Below are 27,500 nucleotides of genomic sequence, written 5' to 3' on the forward strand. Positions count from 1 at the left end.
CTGCCGTGTTCTGCTCAGTTCTGCTCTGCTCTGTTCTGCTCTGTCCTGTTCTGCTGTGTTCTGCTCAGTTCTGCTGTGTTCTGCTCTGCCGTGTTCTGCTCAGTTCTGCTCTGCTGTGTTCTGCTTTGTCCTGTTCTGCTGTGTTCTGCTCTGTACTGTTCTGCCGTGTTCTGCTCTGTTCTGCTTTGTCCTGTTCTGCCGTGTTCTGCTCAGTTCTGCTCTGCTCTGTTCTGCTCTGTCCTGTTCTGCCGTGTTCTGCTCAGTTCTGCTCTGCTGTGTTCTGCTCTGTTCTGCTCTGCTGTGTTCTGCTCTGTTCTGCTCTGCTGTGTTCTGCTCTGTTCTGCTCTGCTGTGTTCTGCTCTGCTCTGTTCTGCTCTCTCCTGTTCTGCCGTGTTCTGCTCTGCTGTGTTCTGCTCTGTTCTGCTCTGCTGTGTTCTGCTCTGTTCTGCTCTGCTGTGTTCTGCTCTGCTCTGTTCTGCTCTCTCCTGTTCTGCCGTGTTCTGTTCTGCCGTGTTCTGCTCTGCTGTGTTCTGCTCTGTTCTGCTCTGCTCTACTGCAGGAGGAAGGAGAAGCCATGTGGTGTAGAATAAATAACAGAAGAAGGAAGAGTGAGGCAAGCAGGAAGGGAAGCACACACACACACACACACACACACACACACACGGACAAAATGGACGGAGAAGTTTAGAGAAAGGAGAATGCCTGAGATTCTGTCATATCAACACACAGGCCTGTGTTTACAAACACAACGCAAGAAGTACAGTACTAATGTGTTCATTATTCATTGTATTATTCGTCTTATTGGAGTTGATTGATGTGAGGGAGGAAGAAATTATGGAGATCTACGATGGATAGAGAAAGAGAGAGAGAGAGGCAGAGAGAAAGAAAGAAAGAGAATCATTCACACAGCACTACACAATGGAGGGTGTGGACGAGGTCATGTTTGTATAGGGAGATGTTAGATATGGCCGTGTGTTAAACCGCAAACAGAAATGTACACAGCGATTCTAGAAACCTGACGGGAACACAAACCCCAGGCGTAAAAGGAGACGGAGGGGAGGAAGAGAAAGCCGAGGGTTTGGGAGGTGAGGAGGCCTTGCTCCAGTAACCTAGTAATCTATCCCCTCTGCATTTCATAACCCTGCTGGTTACATCTTTGTTGTTTTGGGCTTGGTATATTTATTTACATACCCTAGCCTCTCTCTCTCGTTCTCTCTCTCTCTCACACACACACACACACACACACACACACTTTAATTCAGCACATCTCTATATACAATATGGAGGGGGAGGGAGAGAGAGGGGATGGAGAGTGAAGTGAGAGAGAGAGAGGAGAGAATGGGGAAGAGAGGGAGGAGAAACAGAGAGAGAGAGATGGTACAGTATCACATGACAGCTGAAGGTTGTTTTACAGTAAACAAACTCACCAGACTATATCATTACAGTAACTGAGTGATGTTGAACAACCACCACTCCCTTTTCCTCTCCCTCTCTGAGAGGTGAACCATCATAATAGTCTTATTCAAGAAATACCACTGTTTCAGTAACCTATAACCTATATGCAAACGAATGACTTATCAGGCCTGCCATGCACTTAGTAGTGTGTCAACTTTCAAGATAACATATATATTTACTGTATGTAGCTTGTATGATACCTACCTATACTCGAATAAAGATGGTAATATCTGTTTAAGCGGATATTACAGGCTCATCATTTGATTTGCTTTTATTTCACTTGGTTTATTTTTTTATGTGTGCGTGTGTGTGTGTGTGTGCGTGTGTGTGTGTGTGTGTGTGTGTGTGTGTGTGTGTGTATGTGTGCGTGTGTGTGTGTGTGCGTGTGTGTGTGTGTGCGTGCATGTGTAAAGCTGTGCTTTATTACATTTACAGGGCTACTTACTTACTTACTTACTTACTTACTTACTTTCCACAGTAGCCTAGTTGAAAGTATTTATTTTTTCTATTCAATCCACCCTCAGATAAGTAATAAGAGAATCAAACCTGTCTATCTGAGGATATATTCTGCAAAATATAAATCACAACAACCGAGATTCGTGGAGTAATTCCCACGGTGTTATTCTAACACACTGCCACACTTTCCCACGCGCGCGAGCGCCCCGAGATCCTCCTTAAGCTCGCGAGAGTTGGCCGCACGCACGCGCTCCAGGGCACGAGGCGGGCCGCTCTCGCGAGATCATGTGAGAGTCCGTGCACAGAATAGAAAGTGGGTTACCCACGGCCAGGCAGGACAGTGAGCTGCAGGACAGGGACCAGGCAGGACTGTGAGCAGCAGAACAGGGACGAGGCAGGACAGTGAGCAGCAGAACAGGGACGAGGCAGGACAGTGAGCAGCAGTCCAGGGACGAGGCAGGACAGTGAGCAGCAGAACAGGGACGATCAGGACAGTGAGCAGCAGGACAGGGACCAGGCAGGACAGTGAGCAGCAGAACAGGGACGAGAGCACAGAGAAGCTGCTGGATCTTGCAGAGTCTGATACTCGGCTTGTTATCGTGGTTTCGTTAGAAAGCAGATGCCTATGAGGATTTGTTGTTTTTACAGTTTTCTAAAGCTCCTTTTTGGAGCTAAATCCTATTTTTAAAATCATATTTATATTCTTCAGTTTTACTTTAATCATCTAGGAGTTGTATGACTCGAAGATAAAACATCAACATCATGAGAGGTAGGCTGTGTTTATATTATTATTTATTGTGAATCTGCATACAGCAATAAGTCTCTGATAGTCTACCAAGTGTTGTTTGAAATATTAATTTCCTTTTTGGAAGCATTGAAGTCAAGCAGGCTGGAAGTGCGTAGATGTCGAAACCAGGCGTGCGTCCGTGCGCGTCCCTGTCAGATAAACCCTGTAGTTAACTATGCATACCAGTGATGACACAATCAGAAAGCAATGCATATTAATGTTTGATAACAAAACTATGACCATGATTCGTTCAGGAATAATTATGTAGGGTGTCTTTAAACACAGTTTTTCTGTTTATTGAAACATGTTGCATGTTTTTTTTTTCATAATTAGCTCGCATTCTAAATGAGTGTGAATCTGGTTTATTTGTCGTTTGCACAGAGGAAGTAATAATGTGTTGTGGTTGTAGTTAATCTGCTCCACCAGCTTGCGACTCTGGTTATGTAAGATACGGCAGGGGGGGGGCTAGGCTCAGTGAAAACGCAAGAAGAATGTTAGATAATACCATTACCTAATAACTCTGATGACTTGGACATTCTCTTGTCTTTTTTAACGAGATGTTGTGTTTGAATTGGAGATAGAATTGGTTCACCACAGCTTTAGAGTGTCCTATTTAGGCATAATTTAAAAATTTAAGTTTGTTGTTGTTGTTGTTGTTGTTGTTGTTGTTGGTGTTGTTGTGTGATTTATTTAAAGTGTGTCAGGTGTTTCTGGTGAGCGGGATATTCGGTCTTGCCTATTTGGTGTGTGTTGTTGTTGTCGAAATTTCGGCTCCACATGCACGATGGCCGGTGAGATACGGGAGAGGACAGAGGAGGGGTGCTGTTCCATTGACCTAGTTCTGTCAGTGCGGATTACACAGCATTTCGGGAGAAAGGGCATGGTTGTGGAAGACTGGCGTCATTTGTGAGAGAGCAAATTAGCAAATTGGTACTGTTCACTGATTGTTGTAATCAGGGCGCCATTGTGAATGAGACCCTGGTCTCTATGGGGTCCCCCTGGCTAAGTTAAGGTTTATTGAATCGAATTGAATCCCAAGAGGTAGCCTACCATTCTTGAGGAGTGGGTGGGAAGAGGGGAAATGTGTGTGGTGGTTATCGAATAGACCTATGCTTTATCAACAGCGTTGCATATTAATAACATACTACTACTACTGCTACAACTACTACTACTAGGCTACTAATAATAATCATCATTATAATAGTTCAAATCAAATTTGTGTGTAATACCACAACAAGAATGCAAGAATAACTCAGTTTAACTAATGTTCTCAGTGAAAGTGGATGGCTGATTTATGGTGTGTGGGTGTGTGTGAGGCCCAGCTTGGCCTTGTCAAGGTAGAGAGAGAGAGAGAGAGAGAGAGACAGAGAGAGAGGCAATATGAGATGGAGAGAGAGAGGGGGAGAGAGAGACATGGAGAGGAAGAGAGGGATGCACTTCAGAGCAGATTTATAGTAGAGTAGACCACAGCAGTAGTGCTGCTAGAGGTAACAGATGGAGACATTTTCAGCTCTGGAAGGTTCCGTATAGAACCCTGTTCAGATCCGCACGGTGAAGTTTGAAACAATGGTTCTTTCTGACCCAACAAGGGTTTATCTAGAACCTTACTGGCATCAACATGAACCAGGAAACAACTTTCAGAGGGTTCTTCTGCTTTTAAAAATGGTTCTATACAGCACCCTTTTTGTCCTAAGGGTGTAGCCTTCATACCGCAATGAATATCCCTTCGAAAGAATGTCTAATGCCTTGTTACCTTTGTTAACCATCTATTTTGTTGTCAACAGATGGACAGATTGATGAGGTTATTTTTCCCTCTGGACTAAAATACCTCTAAGAGCCAGTGGCAAGATAGACAGACAGACTGACAGGCAGGTGGCTAAGTGACAGATAGACAGACAGGTAGGCAGACAGGCTGAGAGATAAAGAGACAGGCAGGAAGATAGACAGACAGACAGGCAGCCAATGAGAAAGACAGACATACTGAGAGACAGCCACTACACCTCAACTCCTGTCAAACCTTGAGTGAGGATATGTTCTGTTGCACCAAGCAGTGACTTCCAGTGAGAGCTCCAGAATAAAGACTGCAGCTTCAGCCGGACCTGCGGGCGCAGAGCCACTGTTTCTCTCTCTCTCTCTCTCTCTCTCTCTCTCTCTCTCTCTCTCTCTCTCCCCCTCTCTCCCTCTTTATCTCTATCTCCCTCTTTCTCCATTCAATTCAAAGGGCTTTATTGGCATGGAAAACATACATTTAGATTGCCAAAGCAAAAATCACAAAAAAATCACAAAAATGTTAAAATATTAATGTAAATATCTGAATAGGTGAGTGAATAAGTAAGCGTAATATTTACTAATGTATTTAAATGGTAACTGCTCACAAATCTTGTTGCTGTGTTTGTGCACTGTACTGCTGTACTTCACCCTGCAGATATGGAAGATTTTTGTCTCTAGTTGTTTTTGTAATCTCTCTCTCTCTCTCCCTCTTTCTCTCTCAAAGATTCCAAAACGCTTATTGTGCTCATCGTTGCCTGTAGCATGAATGGATTCGTGCGGGCCCTCTGTCTCTCACTGCTCTCTCTCCCTCCCTCTCTCTTTATTTCTCTCTCCCTCTCTCTCCCACCCCCCTCTCTTCCATTTCTCTCTCTCTATCTCTCTCTCTCCCCCCGGTCTCTCTCTGCCCTCTCTCTCTCTCTCTCTCTCTCTCTCTCTCTCTCTCTATCTCAATCTCTACGACAACTGGCTGCCAAAAGTTTCCATTCCTTCAACTGGAGTGTAACTCTTACAGCCCCCAGGTTGTGTGTCTGCCATTAAGGGCAAAGTGACCACAAGCGTTGAATAGGGATAATAATCCCTTGGATTATGTGTATTGTTTTACTGCTCACTATTCACATTCTTGTTTATGGCTCAGGTTGATGTTCACATTATTGAGGAATGTATGCTATCCTAAGGTAAAAAAAAAAAAAGTAGTAATTGCACAGAAGTTACAAGTTATAGGATTTGGTTGTAACCAGCAGTGAAATATTACTACTGCTTGGTACAGTAGCTTGTAGAATTCCACTGACATAATCACAGGATGGGCGTTGCTTGTTCTCACCATATCCCCACTGAACAATACCTATTCTCACCATATCATTGCCTGGTGGGTGTTATGTAAACCAGGGCCAGTTTGCCGTTAGCAGTACCTCTGACTCTGTCAGAGAGAGAGAGAGAGAGAGAGAGAGAGAGAGAGAGAGAGGGTAGTGTTGGGGCCAGAGATTGGATCTGGCGTGCAGACAGCATCTAAAGAGCTGTGGTTCCAGTCTGCTCCGGGCCATGTTCTCCTGGTGTAGAACAGAACGGCTCACCAGATGATTACACACTGTATTTCAGGCCTGGCAGGGACATGTGGCAGAGCAGACCGCAGAGCAGACATACTCAGACAGACTGACAGACAGGGGCGAGAGGAAGTGAATGTTTCATATCCCTACGGAGGCCACAAAACCATACTCACACTAGGAATACACACTGGTGACCCTCACGGAGAAACCGCTTCGAGGATTAACGGACAGCACTGTAGCCATGGAGAGGATTTGTTGATTGTAGGTTATGTCATATCTCCGTTTGGCCCCCATATGGGAGCTCTGGTCAGTGTTATATAATGTGAGGTGAGCTAAGCTAGTTAGGGCATCAGTGACCAGCGTTGGTTACTGGGTTCCCAGGGACTACATGGTCCTTGGGCGCATATTTAATATATGTGTGTGAGTGTGTGTGCACATGTGTGAGTGTGTCTATTTATTAACCACGCACACATACATGCTGTAGGTAGGTCAGGGCGATGGAAGGGAGGGAGAGAGAAATTATCACTATCCACAGCTGTGAAGGGAACAGATGGAGGATGACAACCTCAAAGGCAGATGCTTCAGAGAGAGAGAGAGATGGAGAGAGAGAGAGAGAGATGGAGAGAGAGAGATGGGGAGAGAGAGAGATGGAGAGAGAGAGAGATGGGGAGAGAGAGAGAGATGGAGAGAGAGAGAGAGATGGGGAGAGAGAGAGATGGGGGGAGAGAGAGATGGAGAGAGAGAGAGAGATGGAGAGAGAGAGAGGCGGAGGGAGGGGGACAGGGGAGGGATAGAGAAAGAGCTATGTAGAATGAACTGAAGTGACACCCTTTGCCTGAGCCCTGCAATAAAGCGCTAACTCCCAGGACAATAACCCCTCATGCAACCTATATTCCATCTGCACCTCAGACGTGGGTGAGGCCCCTCCAGGGGCCCGGGCCCATGTGGGTTAAACACACAGAACACCACATCAATGCACAGCCAAAGATAAACAGGACCTCTGGACCCTCAGCTAGCTGTTTGATTAGCTGGGATAGGAGAGCCGAGTCTTGGCTTTACACTCCAGGAGGAGAGATAGGGTTCTGGGAGACACACTGACTGACTGACTGACTGACTGACTGACTGACTGACTGACTGACTGACTGACTGACTGACTGACTGACTGACTGACACCGAGCCCGGGAGAGTTTCAGATACAGAACGGTGCAGTCAGAACAGGATTATACCCTGCAGATTAGACCGAGAATACACCACTAACTGGTTTACAATTACGAGTAAACGGCTGATCTGTAGTTACTTCCTGAAACGCGGTACATGTTGACAATGTTGGGATTGCATAAACATACTCTCAGACTAGGCATGTGGCTTTGAATAGTGAATACTTTTCTTTCCATGAGGTGAGGAACTTGAGTCTGCAGAAAGAGATGCAAATATTGTTCTCTTGGTGCATCTGAGTGCCTCTACACAAAGCGAAGGGTGGTTTTACTCCAGGACTGGTGACGTTTGGTTGATTGATCGTTTAGTGAACTACCGTATCTCTTCGATCGCCTTTTATAACTCCTATGGGTTACACTTAATGACACACACATTACCTGGCCATCAGGGCGATCAGCCCCCTGATCGCATGGTGAAGAGTCTATGACTTCATCCTCCTGTGATTATCACCTGGCTGATAGTTGTAGTGTGATATATTACCATTTCAAAGGAGAATTCCAACCTAGAACAACATCAACAACTAGACACCCACACAACAATAAAGAAAGATGTGGTTTATCCATGTAAACAAGGCATGCTCACTAAGTCTTCACATCTGGGGATTTGCCAACTGTGTTCGCCTCCTCCCTATAGCTCGGTTTCGCGCAATGCATGCTGGTCAATCGAGTCTTTCAAAATAACAGCGTCTGTAACCACCACATTCAGTTTATTGAACTTATTACTAAAAATAAGGACATTTTCTTGTTTGGTTTAAGTTCATTGTAAACAAGACAGATCACGTGTGTTTAGAGGCTACAAAATTATAGACTTGAATTCTCCGTTTAACATTTTACATAGAAATAAACATAAAGACTGAGTCTCAAAAGAGACTTTTCTGACAAGACAACGATCAAGAAAGCACACAGTCCATGTACAGTCTGACTTACTGTAACTTGATCCAGACCATATGTAGCCCTGACCCGCGCCTGGAAGGAGTCTGTTTCACTGATCTGGGATCTGCTGTCCCGCGGCTGCTAAACTCTCAAAGAAAACCGCACTGACCATTCTACCTGTTGGCAGAACCTTATGAAAACACATTTAGAAAATCCGGTTTGGCTCCAGATTGAGATATTTCACCAAGCAAAGTTTCCAGCTAGAGTCATTTCACCAATACCAAGTTCTGCAATGAACCATCAATGGTTTTTAAAGTGTTTTTTTTCCCGGAGGGTTGAGCTGAAGAATTATTTTGGAACGATTTTTAGAAGAGTGTAGTGGAGGGTATGCAGAAGTATACAGAGCATACCCACCTCTTTATCCATGGACCCACAGTATACATACTTCTTTAAACACCACTAATGTAAAACCTGTAACATTTCTGCAATTTAACCACTGAGTATACCTCACTTCTGTAGTTTCCACTACACCCCAGAAGGGTTTGGACGAGTCCGATCCTCACGTGATCATCGCTAACTGGCATCCTCACAGCTCTCATCATTCATCAAGTTCAGGTGTGTGAGGTGTCTCCCGCGTTGCCTGGTCCTCCGGAGAGAGGCTCTCGATACCCGAGGGTATAAATAGGCTCGGCGTGGACAGGGGAGGCAGCTGAAACTGCGCCCAAATACTTGACATGCTGCCACAAGTGGAGGGGTGGTGTGAGCTAGCGAGGCTCCCTGCAGAACACACTCCCTCTCTTACATAAGCAGCGAAACGGCCACTGGCTCTTGTCTGTTTAAGCAGCACGGCCTTTTACGTGACATGTGCGCGTGTCTATCCGTGCGCAGACCAGGGGTGCAGACTTGTCAACTTTAGGTCAAAATAGCCGTTTTTAATCCAAAATAGTAATTTGTTTGATCAGTGTATGTATGCGTTATGTTCGTCACCTTTTTCACCTGTGATTGGTTTGCACCTCTGGCGCAGACCCAATCAGGAGTAGCCGATACCATTGCACGCCAGCAGAGGGCAGTATGAGGTTGCCTGTTCATTAACCTACACCGCTTACTTCACCACCTGGGTGTGAATTTTTGCTGGTTTAGGCCTGGACCTGGTCAGAGTGGTCATCAATCACTTGTCAAACCCTGGACTGTTGTTATAAGACCACAAGATGGTCTCCTCACTCTCTCTTCCCCTCTCTCTCCCTCTTTCTTAATCTCTCTCTCCCTCTTTCTGTGATTCAGTCATATTTAGTGCCACCTTAAGACAGGAGAGCATTCAGATTACGGGGCAGCGCGAGATCCCGCCCCCCCAGCTCAGTGTGTCTGTAGATCAGCACCCCTAAACCTGACTGTGACACTGTCAAGCGACAGGCCAGGCCACCAATCAGAGACCGAGCTCTGCACCCGAGAGCCTATTGGAGCTGAGAGTTAAGGGGGGAGGGGTTGTCAGAGCGTTGCCACGGAGACCTCCCCTGAATGAGTGTTTGTGGAATGCAGCCAGACGGCAGTTATATAACAGGATGGGGGGGGTGGGGGGGGTGCTGGAGTTTTTTTTTCCACTGGTCTTTATTTATTTATTTCTCTGGCCTGGTGGGTTTTTTGTAGGTCAGTAGAAACTCTATCCAGTGGAAACACTCAAATATCTCACTCACATTATGCAAATCAACAGGCTCTTCTCCACACGGACCGACCAACCTATCCTGTGTCTCTCTACCTCGCTATCTCTGTCAGGCTGAGATTTCCACCTGATCACCAATCAGTCAGTCAGTCAGTCAGTCAGTCAGTCAGTCAGTCAGTCAGTCAGTCAGTTATTATAACCTCTGCTGCTTTGCCGTCTCTGTGCGACACACACCTGCTCTCCGCTGCTCTGCTGGCCATGACTGGGTGTGTGTTGGTTGTGTGTGTTGGCTGTGTGATTGGTTGTGTGTTGGTTGTGTGATTGGATGTGTGCTGGTTGTGTGTTGGCTGTGTGTGTTGGTTGTGTGGGAGCAGGTTTCCGATGCCCTATGTGTGATTGATTGTGTGTTGGCTGTGTGATTGGTTGTTTGTCGGCTCTGTGTTGGTTGTGTGATTGGTTGTGTGTTGGCTGTGTGATTGGTTGTGTGTTGGTTGTGTGTTGGTTGTGTGTTGGTTGTGTGGGAGCAGGTTTCTGGTGCTTTCTGATGCAGTACATTAAAGCTTACCTAACACCCCTGTTGTTGTCACAGAGCAGGTCAAGTCATTTAACAAATAATTCAACGTCCCCTGCAGTCACAGTAAACTGCAACGAAAACAACCTTCCATTCAATAGCTGTTCATTTTGTTGAGTTATTTAGGGGCCATTTTGTGCTCGGCCCCGGAGGCAGGGATGTTGTTCACCTCCTGGCGTAGAGGGAGAGCCAGTGTAACTTTATAACCACGGGCCTCCGCTAATGCAATTGACCGGCTATTCTGGTCAGAGCTCGGCCAGCGTGCTTGAGACTAAGATACACAGCAGCTGGGAAAGAACAGACTGTACCAGAGAGAGAGAGAGAGAGAGAGAGAGATCTGACAGTGTTAAAGGTGTTAAATTAAATCATTTTGCGTTTCTTTTGTTGTTTTGCAGGATGCACTGTTCTCAGCTCTTCTCATCGCACAGCTTGACATTTCTATTATCTTGTTTAGGGAAGTGTTCTGTGTGTCCTACAGCTTTATGTGTGGGTGGGAAATTTGGGGTTTCAGCAGTGGAAAAAGTACAACGGAATATATATGTATATGCACATACGACTGAGGAACAAAACAGAAGAAAAACCTGACGCAATCAAGCACGCTTGTCAGTCTGTGCTCGGCGTTGACGTTGTCCCTTCCCTTCCCTCCCGCAGCTCAGATCGAGGTGATCCCGTGTAAGATCTGCGGGGACAAGTCTTCAGGCATCCACTACGGCGTCATCACCTGCGAAGGCTGCAAGGTGAGCCCTTCTCCTCACACTCCGCACTGAGCTTGGTATGGTCTACTCAGCAAAATGGGAACCGCTCCAGAAGTTTAGTAGTCACTGACTGACTGAGGTGAATTAGACTCAGCTGAAGTATGAGGAAGGAAGTGTGTGATTCGATATTGGATTTGAGCCAGGAACCATGTAGTCTTCCGGTGTAAACATTGCATCATGACAGATTATTCTCAAATCTGCTACTGCACCTGTATTTATCGTATGTGTGTGTGTGTGTGTGTGCGCAGGGCTTCTTCCGACGCAGCCAGCAGAACAACGCCATGTACTCGTGCTCCCGGCAGAGGAACTGCCTGATCGACCGGACAAACAGGAACCGCTGTCAACACTGCCGGCTGCAGAAGTGTCTGGCTCTGGGCATGAGTCGCGACGGTGAGGCCAGAGACTACCGTGTGTGTGAGGGTGTGTGTGTGTGTGTGTGTGTGTGTGTGTGTGTGTGTGTGTCTGTGTGTGTGCGTGAGTGTGTGCCTCTGTATCTCTACCTCCTTCGGTCTGTCTGTGTCCAAAATGCTCTCAGCCTGTCCATAATTCATATTCATAAATCATAGTTCCTCCTTGCTGCTCGGCCGTCTCTGACTCTCTGACTCTCCCCCCCCTCCTCGTCCAGCGGTGAAGTTCGGCCGCATGTCTAAGAAGCAGAGGGACAGCCTCTACGCCGAGGTCCAGAAGCACCAGCAGGCCCTGGAGCGGGCCGCCAGCGGCGTGGCGGCCGCCAACGACGAGGCCTCCGACCTCGACCGCTCCTACAGCCGCGGGTCCAGCGACGCGCTCAGCGACCTGGACGACATCACCATGCTGCCCGAGGGCCTGCTGTTCGACCTGCCGCTGACGCCCGAGGGCGCCGCCGGGGACTACTGCAGCTTGGAGATGATGGGCGGCGGCAGCGCGGGTAGCCGCTCCTCCTCCTCCTCCCAGAGCTCGCCGGAGCAGAGCGGCCTGGACTTCGGCGACGGGAACCACCAGCACGTCAAACACGAGTACCAGCTGCTACACGAGCCGGGCCTCTTCACGCACGCCCTTCTCAACCCGCTGCCAGACGGCTGCTCTCTCCTGGAGATAGGTCAGTACAGCTCGGACGTCATCGGCCCTGGTCGTCTGTATATCGGTATAATGATAAACAGCGATAAAATTCACTCAAATTTATCTAGATAAAATTATCACTGAAACCATGGTTGATTTCCATGCTTTCAAAAACTCACTGTAAATACCGTCCAGCATCAACCAAAGTTAGCAACAGTCTCCAAAACATTATTCTAATGTTCATGCAAACAATAATCAGTAATAATAAGCCTGATAACCGTGATCATTTTGGTCACTATAATTGTGATATGAAATGCTCATGCTGATGATGTTTTTCTGGCGTCTCAGACGGGATCAGTGCATGGGTTGTGTTTTGTGGGCGTTTTTTTCTTCTTCTTTGTTGACCCCTGAACTTCTAGTAGTCACCACTAGGGGAGCCACTCCACAAGTCTACTCCTGCATGTCTTCCTCACATTCGATATTCTCTTTTCAAGTTGTGCAAACAAACTCAACTATCTCTGATAGCACAGTATGAGTATACCATATGGTATTATTATAGCAACACTCCAGTATCTCTAATACTAAATCAAAGTATAGAAAGAAGTATAATAAAATGAGGTTTCCTGTGAGACTGCGAGGTTAAATGCCATAGGTTCGACCGTGTAATGTCATCTGCCAAGCAGACCAATAAAGTTGTGTTGTGTTTGTGTTGCATGTGCAGAGTGCCTCATCCAGAGTGTGGTGAAGTCTCACATGGAGACCAGTCAATACGGAACAGAGGAGCTGAAGAGGATGGTGTGGACCATGTACTCTCCGGACGAGACGCGCTCCTTTCAGACCAAGGTAGGCGCACACACGCACGCCCGCACACACGCACACACACACGCACACACACACACACACACGCACAGCTGACATCCAGACAGACAGATAGGCAGACAGACAGACAGACAGGCAGACAGACAGACAGACAGACAGACAGACAGACAGACAGACAGACAGACAGACAGACAGACAGACAGACAGACAGACAGACAGCTGCATGGTTAGATTACAATGGACTGATTTTAGAAATTGTTTACTTGTATGCAGCATTGAAAAACAAACAAACATCTCTAGACTCGAATCAGTAACATTCCTGTCTGCAAAATCTCTTTCTCTCTCTGTCTCTGTCTCTGTCTCTGTCTCTGTCTCTGTCTCTGTCTCTGTCTCCGTCTCCGTCTCCGTCTCCGTCTCTGTCTCTCTCTCTGTCTCTCTCTCTCTGTCTCTGTCTCTGCCAGTCAGTGGAGTTGATGTTGAGGAACATTCCTAACACGCCCTCTTCTCTGTCTCTGCCTCAGTCAGCGGAGGACATGTGGCAGCAGTGCGCCCACCACGTCACCAACGCCATCCAGTACGTGGTGGAGTTCGCCAAGCGCATCGACGGCTTCATGGACCTGAGCCAGAACGACCAGATCATCCTGCTCAAAGCAGGTCAGTACCAAGCCCTGGACACACACACAAACACACACACACACACAGCCAGGCAAATACATACACACACAGCGCTATTAGCATGGTTCAATACACACATCTAGAGGGTGACACACACATAGGCAAAGACACACACACACGCTCATTAGGGTTGGGCGGTTTTCCAGTATTTCGGTATACTGCGGTGCTATAAAATCTGGACAGTGTAGTCAGCAAAACCGTCTAAAGAATTATGCTACAGTTTCTGAATAAAATATACTATTATTATTATTATTATTATTATTATTATTATCTATCCCCCATGTCTCTGGTAGAACACCCTGGGTCTATCCCACATGTCTAGTTGCGTTCTAAAGGTTCCTGTTCTAATGGTTGCTCTTCTTGTGTTTCTTCTCTCCCTCTTTGCCTGAATGTGTAATGTGGTTCTCCATCTCTCCCTTACTATATCTACCACTCTATCTCATCTCTCTCTCCGTCGTGGTGGTCTCTCTTTGGTCTCACCTCCAGGCTGTCTGGACGTGCTACTGATCCGCATGTGTCGCGTCTACAACCCCGCCAACCACACCCTGCTCTTTGATGGCAAGTTCGCCAGCGCTCAGCTCTTCAAGGCCCTCGGTGAGTTAACCATCCACGGCATGCACACACACGCACACACACACGCAAACACACACACACACACATATACACACACTCTCTCTCTCTCAAGACATTGCAGCAATCCCATTACAGTATGCTATACTTTACTAATATACACAGCACATCCAAAATGCTTTATCAACTCGGTTTTTAGCCTTGAGTTTCCTCAACTAGTCTCCATTTTGGACCTGTCACCTTGTTAGAAATGAGACGAAAAATGGTTGTGGCTTCCTGGTTTTCTGACGCCTACATTTCCCATCCACCCCCTGTCCTCCTCCAGGCTGTGACGACCTGGTGAGCTCAGTGTACGATCTGGCCAGGAGCCTGAACCGCATGCAGCTCTCTCAGGAGGAGATGGCGCTGTTCAGCGCAGCAGTGCTGCTGTCTCCAGGTGAGACTCCCTCCACCAGGGGGCAGCACAGTACCGAAACCACAGAACAGCAGAGGGCAGCTTAGAGACAGCTTAATGTCAATGTTAATGTTATTATAACAGGGTTATGACAGTTATGTCAGTGTTCTGGCAGGGTTATGTTAGTGTTATGTTTGTATGTTAGTGACCTAAGCACTTATTGTATTATATTGCACTGTACTTTAGATTGCTATTCTTGCACTTTGCCTTCAGCACTAGATTATGCTCTTAGTCACTTGTTTTAGAGAGAAGATGCACTTGTGAGTTCTGGCAAGTGCAATTATTATAAATGCAATTATTGTTAGTCGCTTTGGATAAAAGCGTCTGCTAAATGACTGTAATGTAACGTAATGTTATAATAGTGGTATAACAGTCTTATGACGCCTCTTCTCCTCAGACCGCCTGTGGTTGACAGATACCCATCAGGTCCAGAAGCTCCAGGAGAAGGTCTACCTCGCCCTGCAGCACAGCCTACACCGAGGGGGCTCCTCGGAGGAGAAACTCGCCAAGGTAAACCAACTGAACATTACTACACGCTTAGAACAACCTAGGGCACGTATACAATCATTACAGGGTTATTACAGTAGTAGTACATGCTTATAACAGCTCTGTTACGACATTATAACTACCCTGCCCTATAACCGTCCTGCGCTAGCCTGTATGTTTATAACAGCCTTGCTTTCTTGTTTATTACGTTTTATTACACATTTAATGCAGATAAGTGTTCTCAGGCTAACATTTATGGCAGACTTGAACATTTATGACTTTCATTTTCTTTTAGAACTAACATGTCATAGCTATACATCCAAGATAACAGCATTCTGACATGAAAACAAAGATGTACTCAATCTCTCTCTGTCTGTCCTTCCGTTTCTAAGATGGTGTCCAAGCTGCCCATGATGAAGTCCATCTGCAACCTCCACATTGACAAGCTGGAGTTCTTCCGCTTTCTCCACCCCGAGACGGCCTACAGCTTCCCCCCTCTCTACCGAGAGGTCTTCAGCAGCGAGATCACCTTCCCAGACTCCACCGACTAGCGTGGTCCACACAGACAGAGAGATGGAGGGAGAGGGAGGGAGAGGGAGAGAGAGGGAAGTGGCAACCAGCAGAAGCAACCAGCAGCTCAGTGACAATCCTGCACGCTACACTTTAGTACACACCACTACTCTAACCTCTGCCCTCCCAACTCTGACCCCAGTCTAACGCCAACCAAGTAGCGGTCATTAATCAGGGACACGTAACATTTCTGCTATGCTCGGTTTCCGGGTCATTTTTTTCAGAGGGAATAAAAAAAAAGTTATTATTTTTAAGTTTATTTGAATTCTCAAAATTTGAGAACCTGAACCTCCCTTAACCTTGAAGTCCTCAGTCCAGTGAGTTTGACTTCTGTCCCCTGGGTTCTCAGATGTCCCAAACAGAATATACCTCCTCCCCCTGCCCTTGTCCCCATGTGAACACAGGCGCTGGAGAAGGCCTCGTTCTTACTCTCCGGAATGACAACAATGTATATTTTTCATAGTTTCATATTTGGTGGCAGTTTTGTATCCTGTGATCAAACTGTTGAAAGGGACCAAGATCAAACAGACTGGCAGGGTTTCTTATCCGAGCGTGCAGGTGGTGGGCTCGGACCCCCAGGAGTCGTACAGTTCCATGCAGGCACAACCTCTCTTGCACAAGCAGCACCAAGACGTAGCACTTATGCTGGCCTACTCGTGCATTTTTACTGGCATACATTCACACACTGATATTTTTTTAGCTCTTTATTTTTAATTTTTTTTAGATACAATCAGTGACCTCAATCCTATAACCTTTTCCCCTTGCAAATGCCACTTAGAGAAAGAGAGAGAGAGAGAGAGACAGAAGTATTTTGAAAAGTATTTTTTCAAATGTTTCTTTACATATGATATGTAGATCTATATTTACTCATGTCAAATACAACGAGTCAGGAATTGAGAAAGAGAGAGAGGGAGAGAGAAAGAGAGGGAGAGTGATTTATAAAATGACGAAGACAGTGTGGCACTGGTTCTCAGACTGCCTGACCACACGATGGGGTGTTGGGAAGAAGAGATGTACCCCAGAGACTGAAGCTCGTCAACGATTAGCACTTACTGACTATGAACGTGACGGCGACACCAGCCGGCTCCTCCCCCCTGCGAGACTCTCTGAGCGCGCCCCCGACCAACCAGGGAGCCACCTTCAACCTCGGGAATAAACTATCTCTGCTGGGGGGCGGAGCTGAGGAGAGACCAACCAATCAGAGAGACTCTTGCCTGCCCGGGGCCCTGACCAGGGAGGAAGAGGAGGAAGAGGAGGCTGGTGGAATGCTCAGCTCACCCCCCCCCACCTGGACTCAGAGCGAACTGACCGACTGATGTTTTCATGAATAAGGCTTTATCCTCTCTTCGCGACCCCCCCACGCCCCTCTACTACCTCACCCCCCAGTCCTGTGTAGCACAACTAAGGGCTGACGGAGCCATCAGTTACCCCCCCAGTGCTAGCGACCTTGACACTACCTAATCTGATATGTCAATACTTTACCATGCAATTTGAAGGACATACAAAATAAATACATCTATTTTATGCAGATATATTTTTCCACTCTGATTAAAAACCCAAAAGGAGAGCTGTGGTTAGACTGAACTCGCTACTTTCTCTGCTGAACTGCTTCCTGTATGTTGGGAACACTAGACACAGAAAGACAGACACATTGGTAAGGATTCTTCATAGAGCGGCCATCTTGGATTTCATTCAACAGCCCTCTAGCCTTCTCAGTACAAAGCTTGTCCCTAGCACAGACGAGCCGCTGCAAATATAGTCGGATGAGAGCAGAACGTTACTAGAACCTTCTTTATCGTACAGAGACAATCACTCACAAGGCCTTGGATGGTTCATGTCCATTTATTTAAGTAATCGTTAGAAGCTTTCACATGGCACTGCTGGGCCAGTGCACTTCTCCATACTGTGTGTACTGTATATTAAATGGTATTTAGAGGGATAGTTATAGAATGGGACTGTGCAATAATGTTTTTCAGTTTGAAGGGCCGAGCTATACGCTCATGCAGATCTCCCAGATAGCTTGGTATAGTCCAGCTCCCCCAGATATCTTGGTATAGTCCAGCTCCCCCAGATAGCTTGGTATAGTCCAGCTCCCCCAGATAGCTTGGTATAGTCCTCACAAGCACTCCAGCAGACATGTTCACAGACAGTACAGAGTCTCGAGTCTGACAACGGTTTGTACAGACGGCAGTGGAAGATTGTAGACAAAATGTAAATGCTTTGTAAAAGTGTTGTTGTTTAGAGATTGTTACAGTATGTATTCGTTAAGAAAAAGTGTAACATGTAGCGCCTAAAAACTGCCAGGGTTGTGTGGAGGCAGAAGCAGGTGTGAAGCATGTTTCACTCAGGGAGACTAGGGTTAGGGTTAGGGTTTGGGTTAGGGTTAGGGTTAGGGTTAGGGTTAGGGTTAGCTGGACTCTCTGACCTCAGTGTCTTAGCCTAGTTAAGACACCTTGCACCGAACACAAGGCCGTGACCCCTCATCACTGTGTACAGTACTTGTTCTTGTGAATGTTTATCACAAAAGTATCAAAGGTTCTACCCCATGTCTGATCAGTACCATTACTGGACATTCGAGCGTCCCCGGGTTTGTAGAAGAAAGAGGATCTAAAAACTGTAATCATATTTTAATCTTTCAATCTTGTGTTGGTTTTGTTGTGATCTTTATAGTTTTATTTCTCCATGTCTATCCTATTCTGTAATATTTTGTTTCACTCACCAGTTTAGTTTCTTCTTGAGAGTTGTAATTCTGTTTTTTTTTTAAGAACATTTTTAAAAATGTCTCCCTCGAAACTTTATCTTTTGTCAGCGTCCTCCTGTTTGTCATGTTTCCGTTATATTTTAAGATTATTGAAATCAATATAGATTTTAATAATATATAATTTATGATATGTTATGGATATACTGTAATGCCTAAGAGGTTATTAACACAGTGAAGAGTTATACATTTGGGATACAATATGTGGATTAATGAATGTAATAAAGTATTTTTACAGTACAGCCTTGCTGTGTGTGTCTCTGTGTGTGTGTGTGTGTGTGTGTGTGTGTGTGTGTGTGTGTGTGTGTGTGTGTGTTTGTGCGTGCGCGTGTGTGTGTGTGTGTGTGTGTGTTATGCACTGAAGAAGGAACAGATGGGTGAGCTGGGGATTGAACAGACAAAAAAAAAAGAGAAAAAGATGATGTAGTCGGGCGGCTGTATAGCTCAGGAGGTAGAGCGCGTCGTCCAATGAGGTTGGCGGTTCTAATCCTGGCGGTTAAAATCCTGGCTCCTCCTGACGACATGTCAAAGTATCCTTGGGCAAAACACTGAACCCCAAATTGCTCCCAATGAGCAGGCTAGCACCTTGCATGGCATCTGTCGCCATTGACGTGTGAATGGGTGAATGATGCCTTCATTGTAAAGTGCTTAGCATAAAAGCACTACTATATAAGTGCAGTTCATTTACCATAATCCATCTGGTCATTTAGCTCACTTTAATTTTGGGCCTAAGTGTATAGCCTCCCCAATAGACCCACACTAGGCTTTTGCAATACATCCTAGAGTAGAAACCATCTATTAAGCATTTCTGCCACCCACTGGTGTTCTGCGGTAGGCTCCAGCTGGCTGTCTAGTCAAGGCAAGGCAAGGCAAGTTTATTTATATAGCACATTTCAGCCGCAGGGCAATTCAAGGTGCTTTACATGAGACATTAAAAGCATTAAAACAAAAAGCAAGACATTATAGACATTTAAAACAAAAGGCAGGACAAATTAAAAGCATTAAAACAAAAAGCAAGTCATTATAGACATTTAAACAAAAAGCAGGACAAATAGAATACAGGAATAAAAGTTACAGTGCAGTATACTGATAAACATAGCTCCTCTTAGAAAGCACTAGGCTTTTGCAATACATCCTAGAGTACAAACCATCTATTAAGCATTTCTGCCACCCACTGGTGTTCTGCGGTAGGCTCCAGCTGGCTGTCTAGGCAAGAGACAGAGAAGAGAGACCAGCGTTTATGGAGAGATACCTCTCCATGGCTGCCACCAGGGGGCACACTACCCTCACCTACAGATGGAGCATCTGTACCAGGAATGTGCGTTGCAGGGATTTCTAGTGTCTCTCTAAAGTAAGGGAGTAGGCGCAGATTTCCAAATGTGTTACCTGGATAGGTTTCACAATCTACCCTTAAGTCTGAGCCCTATCTGTCCATCCGTAGTGCTTGTAGATCGGGTGAATCGGTGTGAGCTCGAGCGGCCCCTACCTTCCCGGGTACTACGTCATCCTAGTATCAGTTGGCGTGTCCCGACACGGCTGAGCTTCAGTCTTAGGATTTCTTATGCTTAATAACAACAATTTATTTATTATTTAGTTATTTTTCCACACTTCGAGTCGTCACAGAAGAAGTGGGAGACTGTCCGGAACTAAGATGTCCGTAGCGGGCTTCAAGAAGCAGTTTTATAAAGCCAGCCAGGTTCGCGTAAAAACTTTCCTCCTCCTCTAACGGCTAAGCTAACTTAGCTAACGTTACACTATTGAGAAGCTAACTGTCAGCTAGCTTGCTTTGTAGTGTAACGTTAGCTAGCTAGCATTTGTTCTACTAACTGTAACGTTATAACGTTGATTTGAATTCATTTAAAACAGTAACGCGTGTTGCTAGATGTTATTTGTCTATTTGCTAGCTGACTTAAGAACAATACGTTGATATTGTCGATCTGGATACATTAAATTGATGCTAGCTAGCTTGGTTTTATCTTTATCTAAAGTTAGCTAGCTAGCAGAGGGTCATTAGCTAACTAGCTATTGAAAACATGTTGGTATCCTAGCAACTGCACCAGGTTGCTTGGTGACGGACAGCTGTCAATCAAACCCCTCCCTCCTCCAGAGCAGGCTGGCCATCATGATATTCAGATTATAACCAGCTTTTAAAGCATGATAACTGTAAAAAGGGTTGTTACATCATCATATATGTGATATTATCAATGTTTGTTCATGTTTTGTGCTTTAGGAGTGTAATTTCAGCCCATAGTAATAGTTTGGGACAGTTGCCTTGAAGTAAAAGTGATTTGTTTTTCAATTTTTCTGGTTGTTGATGACTCAGAGATACTGTAGAATCTGGCTCGCTCTCTCTCTCTCTTCCTGGACTTGCTGATCTCAGCAGGAAAGACATTTGGTTTTCTGCCCCAACTTCCTGTCGGCCAGAACAGCTAGCTCCCTGCAGGGGAGAGGGAGAGGCAGGTCTGGAAAGAAACTCTGCAAGATGGTGTGGCTGCAGTGTGTTGTGTATGTGTGTGTGTGTGTGTGTGTGTGTGTGTGTGTGTGTGTGTGTGTGTGTGTGTGCGCGCGCATGCATGGTGTTTGTGTATGATTATGTGTGTATGTGCGCATTTGCGCGTGTTTGCATGGTGTTTGTGTGTATGTGTGTGTGCGCATGGTGTTTGTGTATGATTATGTGTGTGTGTGTATGTACGTAGGTGCATGCATGTGTGTGCTTGTTGCAGAGAGCTAGAGGAGATGATGAATGTGGGGGAGCTCTCCTCTAATTGAACTGCAATGCAGTTCTGCACTTCTGCCAGCATTCCAGGAGAGTCAATAGTACTTGACACCAGCAAGAAATATCACCCCAGCCCCCACACTGACACAAATAACACAGGCATTCATAGTGAGAGCTCAGTATGGGGTCCTACAGGTGGCAGTGGGGTTGGTCTGGTATGATATAGAATGTACTGTAGCCTGATTGCAGGAATTGGTTTCATATGTGCTGCTGCTGTTGCTCTGGGTTTTCCTACTGCTGTGGAATGCAGGAAGTTGGCCCGAGCAAATGAATATGTGCATGCTGCAGCCCTCAACACGCCTCGCTGTTCCCTCTAACCCCCTCTAACCTACCACACACCCTGGCTGTTCCCTCCAACCCCCTTCCCCCCTCTAACCCACCACACACCCTGGCTGTTCCCTCCAACCCCCTTCCCCCCTCTAACCCACCACACACCCTGGCTGTTCCCTCCAACCCCCTTCCCCCCTCTAACCCACCACACACCCTGGCTGTTCCCTCCAACCCCCTTCCCCCCTCTAACCCACCACACACCCTGGCTGTTCCCTCCAACCCCCTTCCCCCCCCTAACCCACCACACACCCTGGCTGTTCCCTCCAACCCCCTTCCCCCCTCTAACCCACCACACACCCTGGCTGTTCCCTCCAACCCCCTTCCCCCCTCTAACCCACCACACACCCTGGCTGTTCCCTCCAACCCCCTTCCCCCCTCTAACCCACCACACACCCTGGCTGTTCCCTCCACCCCCCTCCCCTAACCCACCACACCCTGGCTGTTCCCTCCACCCCCCCCCCCCTCTAACCCACCACACACCCTGGCTGTTCCCTCCACCCCCCTCCCCTAACCCACCACACCCTGGCTGTTCCCTCCAACCCCCCCCCCCCCCCCCCCCCTCTAACCCACCACACCCTGGCTGTTCCCTCCAACCCCCCCCCCCCCCTCTAACCCACCACACCCTGGCTGTTCCCTCCAACCCCCCACCAACTCGCCCTACCCTTCTCATTACGCTCAGTCTCTACTGATCACATCACAACTACTGTTTGTGTTTACCACTTTTTGTTTACCTCTCTCTCCCACTGCTCCCCACCCAACACGCACGCACGCACACACACACACACACACACACACACACACACACACACACGCATTATACAGCCAGATAACCAAACGCCAGTAGGTTTATGTGTCATATGTACAGGGTAGGGTGCAAAGGGGGTGAGTGAGTGAGTGAGTGAGTGAGTGAGTGAGTGAGTGAGTGAGTGAGTGAGTGAGTGAGTGAGTGAGTGAGTGAGTGAGTGAGTGAGTGAGTGAGTGAGTGAGTGAGCGAGCGAGCGTGAGAGCGTGAGAGCGAGGTGGAGAGGTGTGTTTGTTTTGAGAGAAGGGTCTGCAGATGTCTGATCCTGTCCTGGGTCTGGGAGCCACTACTGTTAGAGGGATCATGTGCTGCTCTAAAGGTTAAGCTAACTTTACTGTGGGACTGCACACACACACAACTACTACTCAGCGTGTCACCATTAAGTCTATATTTGGAGTAAATAAAGATGAAGTCTGTAGTGGTTTGTCAATAAGCCAGTGTGATGGTGCTATAGTCCCAGACCAGAGGGTGATATAGGGACTAGACCAGAGGGTGATATAGGGACTAGACCAGAGGGTGATATAGGGACTAGACCAGAGGGTGATATAGTCCCAGACCAGAGGGTGATATAGGGACTAGACCAGAGGGTGATATAGGGACTAGACCAGAGGGTGATATAGGGACTAGACCAGAGGGTGATATAGGGACTAGACCAGAGGGTGATATAGGGACTAGACCAGAGGGTGATATAGGGCCCAGACCAGAGGGTGATATAGGGCCCAGACCAGAGGGGTATATAGGGACTAGACCAGAGGGTGATATAGGGACTAGACCAGAGGGTGATATAGGTCCCAGACCAGAGGGTGATATAGGTCCCAGACCAGAGGGTGATATAGGGACTAGACCAGAGGGTGATCTAGGGACTAGACCAGAGGGTGATATAGAGACTAGACCAGAGGGTGATCTAGGGACTAGACCAGAGGGTGATATAGGGCCCAGACCAGAGGGTGATATAGAGACTAGACCAGAGGGTGATATAGGGACTAGACCAGAGGGTGATATAGGGACTAGACCAGAGGGTGATCTAGGGACTAGACCAGAGGGTGATCTAGGGACTAGACCAGAGGGTGATATAGAGACTAGACCAGAGGGTGATCTAGGGACTAGACCAGAGGGTGATATAGAGACTAGACCAGAGGGTGATATAGAGACTAGACCAGAGGGTGATATAGGGACTAGACCAGAGGGTGATATAGGGACTAGACCAGAGGGTGATATAGGGACTAGACCAGAGGGTGCTATAGTCCCAGACCAGAGGGTGATATAGGGACTAGACCAGAGGGTGATATAGAGACTAGACCAGAGGGTGATATAGGGACTAGACCAGAGGGTGATATAGGGACTAGACCAGAGGGTGATATAGGGACTAGACCAGAGGGTGATCTAGGGACTAGACCAGAGGGTGATATAGGGACTAGACCAGAGGGTGATGTAGGGACTAGACCAGAGGGTGATATAGGGACTAGACCAGAGGGTGATATAGGGACTAGACCAGAGGGTGATATAGGGACTAGACCAGAGGGTGATATAGGGACTAGACCAGAGGGTGATATAGGGACTAGACCAGAGGGTGATATAGGGACTAGACCAGAGGGTGATATAGGGACTAGACCAGTGTGTCATGGTGCTATAGCCTGAATAGCAATATCTCCTCCATCGTTAAGCTGCTGACTGACAAGCACACTGTTCCTCTCCCAATCAGATTACAATCACACCATTCTCTGGCTAAAACTGAACACCCGCTGTTTTCAGATGTCACAACTCAGTGTGCAGCCTTCTTCAATTCAATCCTTCTCTCTCTCTCTCTCTCTCTCTCTCTCTCTCTCTCTCTCTCTCTCTCTCTCTCTCACTCTCTCTCTCAACTCAACTTTATTTATAGAGCGCTTTTGTGCTGTACCTGAGTAATCATAAATACATAAGTACAAACAGTAACAAACAAGGAAACAATAAAAACAATAAAATACAGTAGGGCAATTAAAACAGGAGCAAAGTCTCATGTAATTAATTTTTACTTACAGTATTGAGCACATTATGTGACAAATAAAACAGACTAACTTAGAATATGTTGTAAAAGGCCTCATGTCTTGTGGCTAGGGAATTATATCTGCTTTTTCCCACCTGTAATAAAGCCAACCATCTCATGTCAATACTGTAGCCTTGTCACTAACCAGATAGGGATGTGTGTGTCAGCTAGCCTTCATCACAAGCTGGAGGACTGTTATATCTCTTTATGAGTCACCTCTCTCTCCCTTTCTCTTTCATTCAGTCGGTTTCTCCACCCCTGGTGGACTCTGTGGCCTTCATGGTTATTCATTCTCTGTGTTACATTCGGTGGTGGGAGTAAAGGAGGGGCTGGCGGAAACTGACATCATTGTATTCTTGTCAGCCATTGTGACATTTTAGATCATCTGCATGTCTAACAACGCAGAAGCCAAAGGGAAGTATCTGTCCCTGTGGCTAGGGTTAGGCTAGCTAGGGTTAGGCTAGCTAGGGTTAGGCTAGCTTGGGTTAGGCTAGCTAGGGTAAGGCTAGCTAGGGTTAGGCTAGCTAGGGTTAGGCTAGCTAGGGTTAGGCTAGCTAGGGTTAGGCTAGCTAGGGTTAGGTTAGCTAGGGTTGGGCTAGCTAGGGTTAGGCTAGCTAGGGTTAGGCTAGCTTGCTGGTTCACCGAGGCCTGTTGAGCGTCTTGGTTGTGTGTTCTATGTGTTCTGTTATGCTTCGTAAGACACACACTGCTCTGATTAGCGTGGGTCTGTCTGGCTTCCTCAGGGCATGTGAACATCCTCATCTCATTAGGGTTGGATAGGTGAACAGTAAAACTCTGTGTACTTGTATGTAGTGTGGAGGCCGCAGGTGAACCCTACTGTGTAGGGTTTGGGAAGTTCCGGGAATTTTCACAAACTTCCCAAAATCCCCAACGGGAAGAAACTGGAAATGTATGGAAATTGTTATCAGCTGGGCTGGGACTCCGCCTCTCGTCGCTAACCAGCAACTGAGTCAATTGAGCTAAAGGTGGTTGGCTAGCTCGTTTGTAAATTACTCAAACTGAATAAATATGACACCGATAAGCACACCGATGCCAAGGCTGAGTGTTCAGGAGTGTTGACAGACTGACATGGACAGGGTAGGCTGAGTGTTCAAGGGTGTTGATGTGGTCAGGGTAGCTGAGTGTTGACATGGTCAGGGTAGGCTGAGTGTTCAGGAGTGTTGACAGACTGACATGGACAGGGTAGGCTGAGTGTTCAAGGGTGTTGATGTGGTCAGGGTAGCTGAGTGTTGACATGGTCAGGGTAGGCTGAGTGTTCAGGAGTGTTGACAGACTGACATGGACAGGGTAGGCTGAGTGTTCAGGGGTGTTGATGTGGTCAGGGTAGCTGAGTGTTGACATGGTCAGGGTAGACTTACTGTAGTGTTCAGGAGTGTTGACATGGTCAGGGTAGGCTGAGTGTTAAGGAGTGTTGACAAACTGACATGGACAGGGTAGGCTGAGTGTTCAGGGGTGTTGATGTGGTCAGGGTAGCTGAGTGTTGACATGGTCAGGGTAGACTTACTGTAGTGTTCAGGAGTGTTGACATGGTCAGGGTAGGCTGAGTGTTAAGGAGTGTTGACAAACTGACATGGACAGGGTAGGCTGAGTGTTCAGGAGTGTTGACAAACCGACATGGTGAGGGCCACACGACAAAAGCAGGATACTGATCTTGCTGAATGTGTGTGAATTTTTCTCATAAAACACGCACATGCTTTCAATTAACACAGCGGCTTGCGTCATTTCAGAAACATCCCGAGGGTACTGTTGTCATTGTCAGAATTGGCCTAAACATTTCCAGAAATTGCTTGAAGAGTGAATGCAATAATATGATGCAACGTGCAGACGGAGACAGAGGAGATGGTTGCGTAATCGCTCACTGTTGTTATGGTGCCATCTGCTTGGCTTCCACACACTCATGGACAGCACCAGACACCCTACAGAAACTACTGCTTGCCTTTAGTTATTTAAAGGTACAACAAAGCAATTTTCACTTTTTTTGAGTTTGTACATGCTATTTGCACAAGAGGACATTGAAGAAACACAATAAAAACAAAACATAGTTGCAAACAGCAATCACGGGGCCAAGCACACCAAAACGCACCAAAGGCAAGGAACCAAAATACGCCCAAATTGTTTCAAGTCCAGTCCAAGTTTACAATGAATGATAAATTGAATGAATGAGTTGAGGTAGGCCTAGTGTATCCACGCAAGAGACTATGCTGATGTGGGCTACTGTGTTTTGACACAAAGCTGATGTGAATTTATCTGTTTACCGAATGCGCAAGACGAGCGATGTCCACTCACAAGTGGGGAGCAAAAAAGAGCGAGCCAACAGATTTGCTAGTGCAGTTAGCCATGGTACATAAACCTTTGAATGGGTGTTACTGTAATCTATTCTAAATTCATCTCACAACAGTGAGCACCGACATGACTGATTAAATTAGGCGTCAAGCAATCAGTACTGGCTGAATGTAATAAGGTCTCTCCTCTCTCTGTGTATCTCTTTCTCTCTGCAGATGGTGAGTGAGAAGGTGGGGGGAGCAGAGGGGACCAAACTGGACGAGGATTTCAAAGATCTGGAGAGGGTAAGAAGTAACACCTCGGCTCCTGAGACACGTCACGTCACAGTAGACACACAACACGTCAGAATAGACACAACACATCAGGATAGACACAACACGGTAGGATAGACACCAAACATGGCAGGATATACACACAACATGTCCGGATAGACACACAACATGTCAGGATAGACACAACATGTCAGGAGAGACACAACACATCAGGAAAGACACAACATGTCAGGATAGACACAACATGTCAGGATAGACACAACATGTCAGGATATACACACAACTTGTCCGGATAGACACACAACATGTCAGGATAGACACAACATGTCAGGAGAGACACAACACATCAGGAAAGACACAACACGTCAGGATAGACACAGTTTAAACGGTTCAAATCCCGAGGTTGCCACGTTTCCTTGGATAGATGTACACTGTACAATACATGGGACAAATAAAGATGTCAATCTGAATCTCCTCCTCCTCTGTGTTGTTCAGAAGGTAGATGTGACCAGCAAAGCCGTGGTGGAGGTCATCTCCAAGA

General features: G+C 46.7%; 2 protein-coding genes across 3 annotated transcripts in view; both read left to right on the plus strand.

Moving 5' to 3' along the window:
- The first annotated feature begins 2,277 nt into the window (after positions 1-2,277).
- rorca (RAR-related orphan receptor C a) lies at positions 2,278-18,038 on the plus strand. 2 transcript variants are annotated; one of them, XM_084459043.1, is made up of 11 exons: positions 2,319-2,344; positions 2,460-2,680; positions 10,979-11,064; positions 11,331-11,472; positions 11,708-12,160; positions 12,842-12,963; positions 13,461-13,593; positions 14,101-14,208; positions 14,510-14,620; positions 15,036-15,148; positions 15,517-18,038. In XM_084459043.1, exons 2-11 carry the CDS (start codon positions 2,674-2,676, stop codon positions 15,673-15,675), a joined length of 1,434 nt encoding a protein of 477 aa, XP_084315169.1. In that variant the 5' UTR covers positions 2,319-2,344; positions 2,460-2,673; the 3' UTR covers positions 15,676-18,038. The 2 variants fall into 2 exon arrangements, with proteins under 2 accessions (XP_084315168.1, XP_084315169.1); XM_084459042.1 differs by having other exon boundaries at positions 2,278-2,680.
- A 1,974-nt stretch (positions 18,039-20,012) lies between these two features.
- sh3gl1b (SH3-domain GRB2-like 1b) overlaps positions 20,013-27,500 on the plus strand; it is a gene marked incomplete at its 3' end in the record, with an annotated part of 15,821 nt that continues 8,333 nt past the window's right edge. The window contains exons 1-3 of the mRNA XM_084458999.1: positions 20,013-20,148; positions 26,903-26,971; positions 27,455-27,500. The exon at positions 27,455-27,500 is cut by the window's right edge and continues 27 nt beyond it. Coding sequence (XP_084315125.1) covers positions 20,104-20,148; positions 26,903-26,971; positions 27,455-27,500 — 160 coding nt within the window. The 5' untranslated portion in view covers positions 20,013-20,103. The remainder of the gene's footprint in view (positions 20,149-26,902; positions 26,972-27,454) is intronic.

This window comes from Borostomias antarcticus (genome assembly GCF_949987555.1).
Source record: "Borostomias antarcticus genome assembly, chromosome: 26".
Lineage (NCBI taxonomy): Eukaryota > Metazoa > Chordata > Actinopteri > Stomiiformes > Stomiidae > Borostomias > Borostomias antarcticus.

Excerpts from the sequence above, each read along its gene's own strand:
- rorca (XM_084459042.1), top strand. Across the intron at positions 12,964-13,460 it reads CGCGCTCCTTTCAGACCAAG|TCAGCGGAGGACATGTGGCA; the intron begins GTAGGCGCACAC and ends TCTCTGCCTCAG. Across the intron at positions 14,209-14,509 it reads TCAGCTCTTCAAGGCCCTCG|GCTGTGACGACCTGGTGAGC; the intron begins GTGAGTTAACCA and ends GTCCTCCTCCAG.